Here is a 10,236-nt window from a genome sequence, read left to right as displayed (position 1 = left end):
CTGTAGCTGTCTTCAGACACCCCAGAAGAGGGGGTCAGATCTCATTACAGATGATTGTGAGCCACCATGTTGTTGCTGGGATTTGAACTCAGGATCTTCAGAAGAACAGCCAGGGCTCTTAACCGCTGAGCCATCTTGCTACCCCCGTTTTTTGTTTTTGTTTTTGTTTTTGAGACAGAAGCATGTATTCACTTTATGCAGACCGACCCTGGAATTAAAGGCCCAGTCTGTATTTTATTGTTAATTATGTACATATGTCTGTGTGTTAAAGCAGGTTGTGAGTCCAAGGCTGTGGGCACTGGAAACAGTAGGCAATCTTAACCAGTGACCTGGATCTCCAGTTTGTTTTATATTATGCCTATGTATGTTGTTTTTGAGACATACTGGCCAAGGTGGAACTCACTATGTAGACCATACCCAGCTTGTTTTTCTTTTTCTTTCCTTTTTTTTTTTTTTTTTTTTTTTTTTTTGTAGACAAGGTTTTCTTTGTGTAGTCCAGGCTTGTCTCTAACTCAGCTACCTACCTACCTACCTCTGTTATAGGCATGCACCACCACGCCCAGCCTCTCTTAGATTATCTTTTCGTAGAAGGGCCCTGTGCATCACCCAGACTGGTCTCCAACTCTGTATCTGTTTGGTCTTTGTGACCTACATACGCGGTGCTGGGAATCGAACCCAGGACCTCGTGCACCCTCTCTATCATCTGAGCCACAGCTGTGGGACCTTTTATGTCCAGGCTGTTACCAAGCTGGTGTACTAACAGGAAGGCTGCATGAGGTTCTTCGCCTTCTCCCTCGGCTTTACAAGGGAGATTTTCAGATTAAGGTTTCCCAAAATTGAAACGACACCTGCAAGCTCATCCCTTTTTATTCTAAGACATGTCCTCTACTTCGAGAAAATAACCCGCCTCATGCCTCAGTTTTCCCTAAAGCGAGAACCCTAAAAAGCACTTTTTCTTCTACAGCGGAGGCAAAGCTCGTCGCTCTGCGGCGCTCCCTCTGGTTTGATTGACAGCCTGTCTGGCCAATCTGCGCACGGAGGATGTACAGGAGCGTAGGGTTGAGCTGTGGGCGGACACGCGTGCGTACTGTGCTTGGTCCCCGCGATGGGAGCCACGCGAGCTTTGCGTTGTGTATCTATGGTCTGGCGTCCGGGGCTGGGGTCTTGCGCACGGCGGAGGGATGCAGGCTTCGGCACCGAGGCCCGGTGACTATAACATTCCACTTCCGTGTAGAGGAGAGACTAGAACAAGGGGAGGGCAGGCACGAAATTCAGATTAGGACATGGTTCTAAGCCCGACTATGTTGTGTGACCCGGCACTAGATCCTTGGCGCTCTGAGCCTTTGCTGCCTCTTTTGTAAAGTTTTGGGGGCAGGTGGACCTCAACTGTCTGCTAAGCCCGGGAGTTCTGAGGCTTTTGTAAGAGGAGGCTGGACTAGGCAGGGCAAGAGACATACCGGTTTCTACCATGTGTCTCAGGCATCGGCCTCAGCCTCACCGCTCCAGCAAGCGCAAGGACCTAGTCGAGGACCACCCCTTCCCGGGGCTGCTGCGGACAGAGAACCTCGGCCTGGAGGAGCTGGCTCACGTGCTGAGGGCAGCTGTGGTGGATCAGAAAGGTGAGGGGAGCCTGCTGCTCCTGTGCCTCCGATCCCCTGTAGCTGCAGGAGCCGGGCTGCCAGTCACATTCCTTCTCCTAGCCTCACCATCATGACCTCCACTCCTCCCTGAGTTTCGAGAGCAGCTGTAGCAGAAGTTAGTTTCCTATCAGAAAAAGCTTTGGGGTTAGTTATAGTTGGGCTCTGTAAGCGACATGCCTCTTGGTCTCATAAAAGAGGGCTAGATGGCTGCTCTTGCCAAGAGGACCACCATTCAGCACCTGCATGATGCTTCACAACTGTATGTTCATGTAGCAGTGAGGAGCCTTCATAATCCTGGGATAAATATGGCCCCTTCCTTTCGAGATCCAGCATCCTGATGTGAAAAATACTGAGCAATCTCTGCTGACCCAGGGTGTGGTGACCACACTTGGAATTCCAGAACTTGGGAAGTAGAGGCAAGGAGGATCGGTAGTTCATGACCAGACTTTGCTGTATAGTGAGTTTGAGGTCAACTTGGTGTTTGAGCCCCCTCCACCCACAACAGTCAAGGACTGTAGGAGGGGCGCACATTATACTGAGGTATGTTGGAGCCAATGGGAATGGAAGCCTGGAACAACGGGTATCAAGGCTCTGAGGTACAGGGATTAGGAAGTGGAATTTAAAGTGGGGTTGGGATTGTATAACCCCCGAGGCTATGCATACAGGCTTCTCTGCTTTTGCTGACATCTATGAACTGTTTCAGGACCTCTGGTGACACTGAACAAGCCGCAGGGTCTGCCTGTGACAGGTATGGGCATGGGCAGAGAGGGAGAGGCTGGGGCAGAGATGGTTGGATGGCGCTCTGGCAGCTTGTCCTCTCCCTCCCAGGGAGACCAGGAGAGCTGACGTTGCTGTCTGTGCTGCCACAGCTGAGCCAGGCCCTGGGGCTTGAACACCAGGAACTCCAGGTTGTTCGAGCACCTGGGAAGTAAGTGATAGTGCGGGGTTTATTTTACACCCACTGTATAGAAAAGTCTTATTCAAGTGCCTGATACATGGTAGACCCTTGGATATTGGTGCTAACTCTTCAGGCATTTGGCGCCCTCTCTGAGGGCCAGAGAAAAGGTCTTATGACTTGTTTCTCAGGTCTGGACGCTAGTCCTGGGGTTACGGTCCAGCCTTTAGCTGGTGTTCCTTTAGTTAGAGGTGTTCTCCTTAAAAAGAAAAGATTTGTTTTTAATGTGTAGAGTGTGTTTAGCCTTCATGTGTGTCTGTGTGCCACAGTTTGTATCTGGTGCCCTCAGAGGCCAAACTGGAATTGCTGACAGTTGTGAACCACTGTGTGGGTGCTGAATGCTCATCCTCTGTGAGAACAGCCATCTAGACCTCTTTTTTGAGACCAAGAGGCTTTGTGATTTGTCCCCTTCTTCTAGGGAGGCCTCTGGGCTTGTGCTCCTCTCCAGCTGTCCCCAGACAGCAAGCTGCCTGCAGAAATTCTTTACCCACTCAAGAAGAGCCCAGAGACCTACAGCCACTTATTGGTGAGAGGTGCAGGGTCACTCCCAGGGCGGAGGGAAGATCCCACCAGGCTGCTCTGAGACCTTTCCCTTTCTTAGTGCTGTCACTGATGGCATCCCTGAGCCTTCTGAGGGGACAGTCCACGTGCCTCTGAAGCTTGAACGAATGGATGGCGTTGATCTTGTAAGTCAGAGACCACCAGGGAAGAGATGTCCCTTTAGGTTTTGCCTTACAGAGGAGTCCGGGCTGTGCATGTGGCGTGGTTAGTTCTGCTGCGTCCTAACAGGCAAATGGCTGTTGCCTTGGTTGAGGTCCTATCCTAAGTCAACTGGCAGCAGGGGTGGCTTCACAGAGTAGTAGGCATGTGTTAAGTCATTCTTGACTCGTACCCTAGGCAGTCCCGGTGAAGTCCCCGTCTCGAAAGGACATCCAGGAAGGTGTCAGAAGGACCCTCAGTCGTTTCCATGTGATGGCCACAGGCTGTGACTGTGCCCTGGTCCAGCTGCAGCCACTGACAGGTGGGTCTAAACAGGTTCTGCTGCGGATATGAGGCCTGTGAGGACGGCAGTGCTTGACAACAGCCAGGGAGCATGTGGTGGACCCCAGGGGTATGTGAGTGGGCTCAGCAGGAGGCGCAATTTTAGGTACACACCCACAGTCTGGCATCTGGCACACATCCTTATTCCTAGAGGGTTGGACCCCCAGGCTGGGCGGGTTGCCAGCTGCATTGTTCTTATCTTCTCATGATCCTCTCTGGAAGCAGAGGTCATCTCACAGATCCATACGATCTAGGGATGGAGGCAGTACTGCACAGCCAGGAAGAGCAACTGCCTCCCAACCTCCCAACCCCCTAACCCCCTTTCAGTCTTCCCCAGCCAGCTGCAGGTGCACATGGCTCTACAGCTCTGCCCAATTCTTGGGGACCACACCTATGCTGCTCGTGTGGGCACCGTTCTGGGCCAGCGCTTCCTGTGGCCAGCGGAGACCACCAAGCCCCAGAGACAGGTAGGTCCCCTGGCCCGTAGGCCTGCTCTTTGTGGGTTGGAGGGCTGTGTCTCCAGATACCATGCACATTCCGACTAGGAGGCTTGGTCTCTGGGGCCACCTGTGTCCCTGTGGTTGCTGTGTGGCTCAGGCCTCCTCCTGTCCATGAGCTGGAGGAGGTGGAAACTGACCTCGCAGGTCCTCACGTTCCACCATCCTTTCGAGTGTTTGCACATCATTTCTTCCTTGTGTTGAGTCCAGTGAATGGGAGTACAGCAGGAGCCGACCTGGCTCTAGGCAGCCACTTGGGACCAAGACTATATTGCTTTCTGGCTAGAAGGGGAGACTGGAGGTTTGTATGAATTGGGGTTTTGAGGACCAGTGGAAGTGGTCTGTGCACCACTTCTCACATCCCATTGGCCAGAGGCTTAATCTCACATGGCTTCACTAAACACAAAAGAAGCTGAAGAAAACTATGCCTGTCTGTAGAAAACATTATGGCAGTTACAGACCAAGGAGGTCCTTTAGGTCTCCCTCCATGTCCATGAGAGCTGGGTGCTCCTCTGGCTAGAACTTAGATGGCCACTGTCTTTCCCACCCCAGGTCCTAGATGAAGCTCTGCTCAGACACCTTCACCTGAGTCCTTCCCAAGCAGCCCAGATGCCTTTGCACCTGCACTTGCACCGCCTCCTCCTCCCAGGCACTGGATCCAGGGACCCCCCTAGTGAACTTTTGGCACCCCTGCCACCTTACTTCTCTCGGACCCTGCAGCGCCTTCAGCTCTCTCAGGAGTAGACTGTGCCTGACTCCCAGGTGGAAAATAGGAAGAATAAGGACAGTGTGGTTGGCGCTAAGCACAGCAAAAGCCCTGGGCTCCTTGGTCCGACACACTAAGATCAAATCCCAGAGAGATCGCTGTGTGGCATTGGGTAGGTGACTTCTCTCTGGACTTAATAAAAGTTCTACCTCACGGTCTGGTTTACCAAAAATGAGAAAGAGGATGTTTACCAGGGACTGTGCTCTCTGCTCAAATGAAGAGTGGCCAGGTCAGGAGGTGGCATCTGCTGTTCCTGGCCAAGAGGTTTGTTTGGTTTGGAGAGCAGGTCTCTCCATGTATCCCTGGCTGGACTGGAGCTCAGAGATTTGCCTGCCTCTGCCTCCTGAGTGCTGGGATGACAGGCATGCACCACTGTACAGGCATGAGCTCTTCTGACTTTGAAGGACACAGCTCACTGAATTTCAACACACACTCCCCACCCCTCTCCACCCACAACACATTCACAGGCTACAGGTAGACCCTGCTGTGGAAGGCCAACCAACCCTCCACAGGTAGGAAATGCTATGTTTCACTTGGGTCTTGCAGTTTTAGGGGGCTTGACTACCACAGTTCACAGGGAAGAAGCAGACGTAGACCCTCTAGAGACGGGCTGAGGTTTAGGGAAAGCCCATGTCTCGTCCTTATGGTCTGTGCCCACCAGAAGCCATTCTGCCAGCCCAGCTCGTCCTGGCGAGGGCACCCTTGATGACTGGCCTTCCACAAACTGCCATTTGCAAGCCATGTCTCCTTGCTCGGACTCAGTCTCCTCATCTGTATAGTGCAGGCTCCCCGCCCCCCACCCCCACACACACACTATAAGACTTCCTGCAGAGAAAGCTAATACCCATCATTAGGGGATTGTGGGCCTTTCTAGGCTCTGACCATCAGCTCTTGTTTGAACCTTGCGTTAATTATCCAAGCCAAGCCCAGAGAACTTTACTTGCTTTTTTTTTTTTTTTTAATTTGATGCTGGATCCAGAATAGGGCAGTGAAGATCAGAGCAGGGGTTTCTCTAGTCTCCTAGCCCCTATGGGCCTCAGTCTTCGGGTCGCCAAAATAAGGCTGAAGGGACTGGGGAGGCTCAGCCTCTTCGTGGGGCATGCCTCAGCCCTGGGTGTGTTGGCCTTGAACTTGCCTTTGGCCTTGACTTTCCTGTGGGTGCTAGGAAGAAGTTCGGCTTCAAAGGGCAGAGGCCTCGAGGCACTTCCAAAGTGGGGGCCTCGAAGGTGCAGGGGAATAGTAGCCTCGGCATAAAGGAGGGGAGGAAGAAAAAGATGATCAGGCCTCTGTCTTGGAACAGGGTTCTGTGGAAGACAAGCCCTTCCCTGGTGCACTGCTTGGTCTGGGCACTGCCCTCTGCCTGTGCCCTTCTTCCCCAATCCCATTGCTCAGCATTACCCGCCAGGGTGTGCAGTGCAGCTCGAAGCCCACCTTTCCTGGCTTCAGCATGCTAGGTGCCAGCTCGAGATCAGGGTGAGGTGGGAAGGACATCAGGACCTTGGCAGTAGGTAGAGTCATCAAGGCCTTGCCTGTGGTTGACAGAGCCTTAGAGCCCACCAGCTGGCCATGCTGGAGTCTGAGGACCTGGCCCTGGGGTCGGTGCACACAGGGAGAAGGCAGCCAGCCCTTGGCATGGAGGCTAGGGAAGTGGAAAGGGGCTGTGGGAGAAGGGAAGCCGTGAGGGCAGGACTAGGCCCCAGCCTGACCAGCTGTCCCACAGGGTGTGTGCAGAGGTGGGGTATGGGAGGTGTGGGTGGACAGAGCCCCTCCCAGCTCCTCCTCCAGAGGCAGTGGGAAGAACACAGGGTTGGGGGTCCAACAGACCTGGGTCTGCATCCCAGCTCTGCCCCTTCTGAGCTGTGCAACCTCGGGCAACGTCCTTAAACTTTCTGCTACCTCGGCTGGAAAATGGGGACAATAGCACCTACCTCACTAGGGTGTTGTGAGGGCTAAGGGGGCGCAGGAAGGGATGGTGGTAGTGCCTTTCTAGAGAGAAGAGTAGGGACAAAACTGGCTAAGGCAGCAGAAGAGGTCTGGACTCCCGGGACGCGCACTCCAGGGCCAAGCCCTGGCATCTTCTGGTCTAACTACCTGGCAGGGTGACTACTTCAGAATACTCATTTGGTTTTATATTTAAAAACACTCAGTGAATAATCTCATGCTTGCTATCATCACTTATGGCCTTCTGGCAGGAGGGTAGGCCCAGACACTTGGGAAGGGCTTGGAGAACAGGTAGCAATGGCCTTGGGAGGATGGGGGTATTCGGGGAATGTGGTATTACCCCAGGCCTTGGGCTTTTTCACACCCTTTGACCTGTTGAAAATGTGGCCCACCCTGATGTTGGGGGTGTCCCACTTCTGGAGGGTGAGGCAGACCAGGGCTGTGGCACTTTTTTGCCTTGCCTTTCTTCCCCTTTCCAGAGACAGAGGTGACCGCAGTAGTTTCTGGCTTCTCCGTGTGTTCCAGGCTCTCAGCCCTGGCATTTTTCCTAGAAGCTGACCTGTGGGTAGGGGAGCCTGAGTCCTTGCTTTCCCCAGAGCCTTGCTGGGTCAGCAGATGAGGGAGTGATGAGCGGACCACTGTCCGCCGATGACCCACGGACATGGGCTTCTTGATGGTAGAGCCCTCCACTAGAAGTCGGATACCCACGTACTGGGGCACCTCCACAGCAGGCTGTGGATAGGAGAGAATAAGGCTGTCTCAGACACTAGTGCTAGAAATCAGGGCCCAAGGCAGAGAGAGATGGAACCCATTTCTGGAGTGTCTGGTTAAGAGGCACATCTGAGAAACAAGAAGCTCTTTCTATCCTCAAGGGATCTAGAGGACCTACGGCAGAGAACCATAGCCTTTCAGAAAAGCACTCAACCCCAGTGTCCAACAAAGCAACCTCTGGCCTGTGTTAGAATGCAAGTGGTTTCGTGCCGTGGGCAGCCAGAGATGGTCAGAACTGAGCCATGGCTTCCTATGTGGAGATGAAATTCCCACTGTGAGTATCAAGAAGAGGGTAGAGGTATAATACCTTGCTGTCCTCAGTGAGGCCTCTAAGGTCAGAGTAGCTTTTTTTTTTTTTTTGGTTTTTCAAGACAGGGTTTCTCTGTGTATCCCTGGCTGTCCTGGAACTCACTCTGTAGACCAGGCTGGCCTCGAACACAGAAATCCACCTGTCTCTGCCTCCCAAGTGCTGGGATTCAGAGTAGCTTTCTAAGAATAGGGAAAGTCGTAAGCCATAGTGAGCCGCCAGAGGTGGGTGCTAAGACCTGAACTTGGGTCCTCTTTAAGAGCAGTCTACTGCTTTTAACTGTGGAGCTGTCTCTCTAACCTAACTTTCTTTATAAGTTATCCTGCCTATGGCAGTGGTTCTTAAGCTTCCTAATGCTGTGACCCTTTAACACAGTTCCTGATGGTATGGTGACACCCAACCATCAATTTATGTCATTGATATTTCATAACTGTAATTTTGCTGCAGTTATGAATCATAACATAAATATCTGATATTCAGATTGGTCTTAGGAGACCCCTGTAAAAGGATCATTTGACTCCCAAAGGGGTTGCAACCCAAAGGTTAAGAACCACTGGTCCATGGCATTATGTTGTTAGCAACAGAAAATGGACAGGCAAAGTAATTAGTAATTTTGGGGTAGGGGACAGTGTTGAGATAGATAAAGGTACTTGCTGAGTTCAATCCCCAAGACCCATGGGATAGAAGGTGAGAACTGACTCTCACAAGGTGTCCTCTGACCTCCATATATGTGTTGTGGCATGTGCAACCACACACATATACAAACTCAAATATAGTAAGTAATTCAATAATAATTTAAAAAAAAAAAAAGGTGACAGCCACCTTAGCCCAAGGTCAATTGGCATCAGGAATTAGGAGTCTGCTGGTTGTGCCTTGTGACAGGCAGATGAGGTGCCCAGTGTCACTGAAGGGTTTTTGTTTGTTTTGTTTTTGCCAAAAATCTCTACCCTGAACCTCATCAAGTTGCTAGCCTATTTTCTAGTTTACAAGGGAGTCAGAAAACAGACTGGGCTGAACAGCACAAGGACAATCAGATAAGACAGAATGTGGGCCAGTGCTACAGGCTGGCCAGCCCGGCCCCCAAGCCATCAGGATGCCAAGAAGGAAACAGTGGCGCTGTCCTCGATTAAAGAAGATGAGAGAGACAAAGCCACCAGTATGACCACCCTGGGTGCATACTGGCCTCAAAAACAGACCAGTAATAAAAGATATCTGGGGACAAAGGACATCTGAAAAATGCCTGGCTCAATCTTTCCAGGCATCCAGCCATTCAGTTTTTTTGTTTGTTTATTCTGAAACAAGGTTTCATGTAGCTAAGGTTGGCCTCAAGCTCACTATATAGCCAAGGATGACCCTAAACTCCTGATCCCCCTGCCACAGCCTCCTAAATGCTGGGATTTCAGGGATGTGCTTCATGCCTTGTGAAAATTCTGATCAATTTTAAATGGCAAGGATTTTGTCTTTTCCCTTTCCTCTGCCCTCTTCCATGATTACGCTGTTTGTTTGTTACAGGGTCTCACTGTAAAGTCCCAGCTGAATTGACACTGGCTATGTAAACCAGGCTGGCTGTGAACTTGTTTATTACAGGTGTATATATGCACCTGCTTATATTTCCTCCTTTACACTTTTTTAAGCTAGAGCTATAACTCAAAAGTACTACACATGCCTAGCAAGCAGGGCCCTGAATTCCATCCCTAACACCTAGGGATGATGTCCTTAAAAACTACGCCCTATTGCTAGCACGTTATTCTAAGACTGTGGTTTTCAACTTTTCTAATGCTTGAATATAGATCCTTAGATTGTGGTGACCCCCCTCCAACCACAAAATTATTTTCATTGCTACTCCATAACTGTAATTTTGCTCTGGTTTGAATTGTAATGTAAATATCTGATATACAGGATGGTCTTAGGTGACACTTGTAAGAAGGCCATTTGAGGCTGGGCAATGGTGGCGCACGCCTTTAATCCCAGCACTTGGAAGGCAGAGGCAGGCGGATCTCTGAGTTCGAGGCCAGCCTGGTCTACAGAATGAGTTCCAGGACAGCCAAGGCTACACAGAGAAACCCTGTCTCGAAAAAACCGAAACAAAAAACAAAAAAGAGTAATAGCCCACAGGTTCAGAACTGTAAGAAATGAGGCCACTGAGGTCATGCGGTTAGTATTCTGCTTTCCTGTTGCAAACCTAGGCCTTCACACATCCTAGCTGGAAGGCTCCTACTTAAAAATTGCTCTCAGAGTTCAGAAACTCTTAAAAACATTCTTCTTCTTCTTCTTCTTCTTCTTCTTTTCTTCTTCTCTTCCTCCTCCTCCTCCTCCTC

At 51.0% G+C, this 10,236-nt stretch overlaps 2 protein-coding genes across 16 annotated transcripts in view; one reads left to right on the top strand and one right to left on the bottom strand.

Moving 5' to 3' along the window:
• Window positions 1–1,064: 1,064 nt before the first annotated feature.
• Window positions 1,065–10,236, top strand: part of Rpusd3 (RNA pseudouridine synthase D3) — a 13,606-nt gene continuing 4,434 nt past the window's right edge. Inside the window, exons 1-9 of one of the 4 annotated variants that reach the window (XM_031382908.1) lie at window positions 1,065–1,206; window positions 1,480–1,619; window positions 2,344–2,388; window positions 2,469–2,568; window positions 3,014–3,121; window positions 3,197–3,281; window positions 3,493–3,616; window positions 3,964–4,103; window positions 4,686–5,064. In XM_031382908.1, coding sequence (XP_031238768.1) covers window positions 1,106–1,206; window positions 1,480–1,619; window positions 2,344–2,388; window positions 2,469–2,568; window positions 3,014–3,121; window positions 3,197–3,281; window positions 3,493–3,616; window positions 3,964–4,103; window positions 4,686–4,877 — 1,035 coding nt within the window. In that variant the 5' untranslated portion in view covers window positions 1,065–1,105 and the 3' untranslated portion in view covers window positions 4,878–5,064. Of the gene's footprint in view, window positions 1,207–1,479; window positions 1,620–2,343; window positions 2,389–2,468; window positions 2,569–3,013; window positions 3,122–3,196; window positions 3,282–3,492; window positions 3,617–3,963; window positions 4,104–4,685; window positions 5,065–10,236 lie in introns of those variants that run through there. The other 3 variants (XM_031382910.1, XM_031382907.1, XM_031382909.1) reach the window with 3 other exon arrangements.
• Window positions 5,840–10,236, bottom strand: part of Ttll3 (tubulin tyrosine ligase like 3) — a 23,708-nt gene continuing 19,311 nt past the window's right edge. For 6 of the 12 annotated variants that reach the window (XM_031382887.1, XM_031382889.1, XM_031382892.1 and 3 more), the window contains 3 exons: window positions 7,302–7,572; window positions 6,298–6,557; window positions 5,844–6,203 (listed from right to left, as the gene is read on the bottom strand). In XM_031382887.1, coding sequence (XP_031238747.1) covers window positions 5,895–6,203; window positions 6,298–6,557; window positions 7,302–7,572 — 840 coding nt within the window. In that variant the 3' untranslated portion in view covers window positions 5,844–5,894. Of the gene's footprint in view, window positions 6,558–6,723; window positions 6,801–7,301; window positions 7,573–10,236 lie in introns of all 12 variants that reach the window. The other 6 variants (XM_031382886.1, XM_031382896.1, XM_031382897.1 and 3 more) reach the window with 4 other exon arrangements.

The sequence above is a fragment of the Mastomys coucha genome, unplaced genomic scaffold, assembly GCF_008632895.1.
Source record: "Mastomys coucha isolate ucsf_1 unplaced genomic scaffold, UCSF_Mcou_1 pScaffold20, whole genome shotgun sequence".
In the NCBI taxonomy this organism is placed as follows: Eukaryota; Metazoa; Chordata; class Mammalia; order Rodentia; family Muridae; genus Mastomys; species Mastomys coucha.
This window is presented reverse-complemented; position numbering and strand designations above follow the sequence as displayed.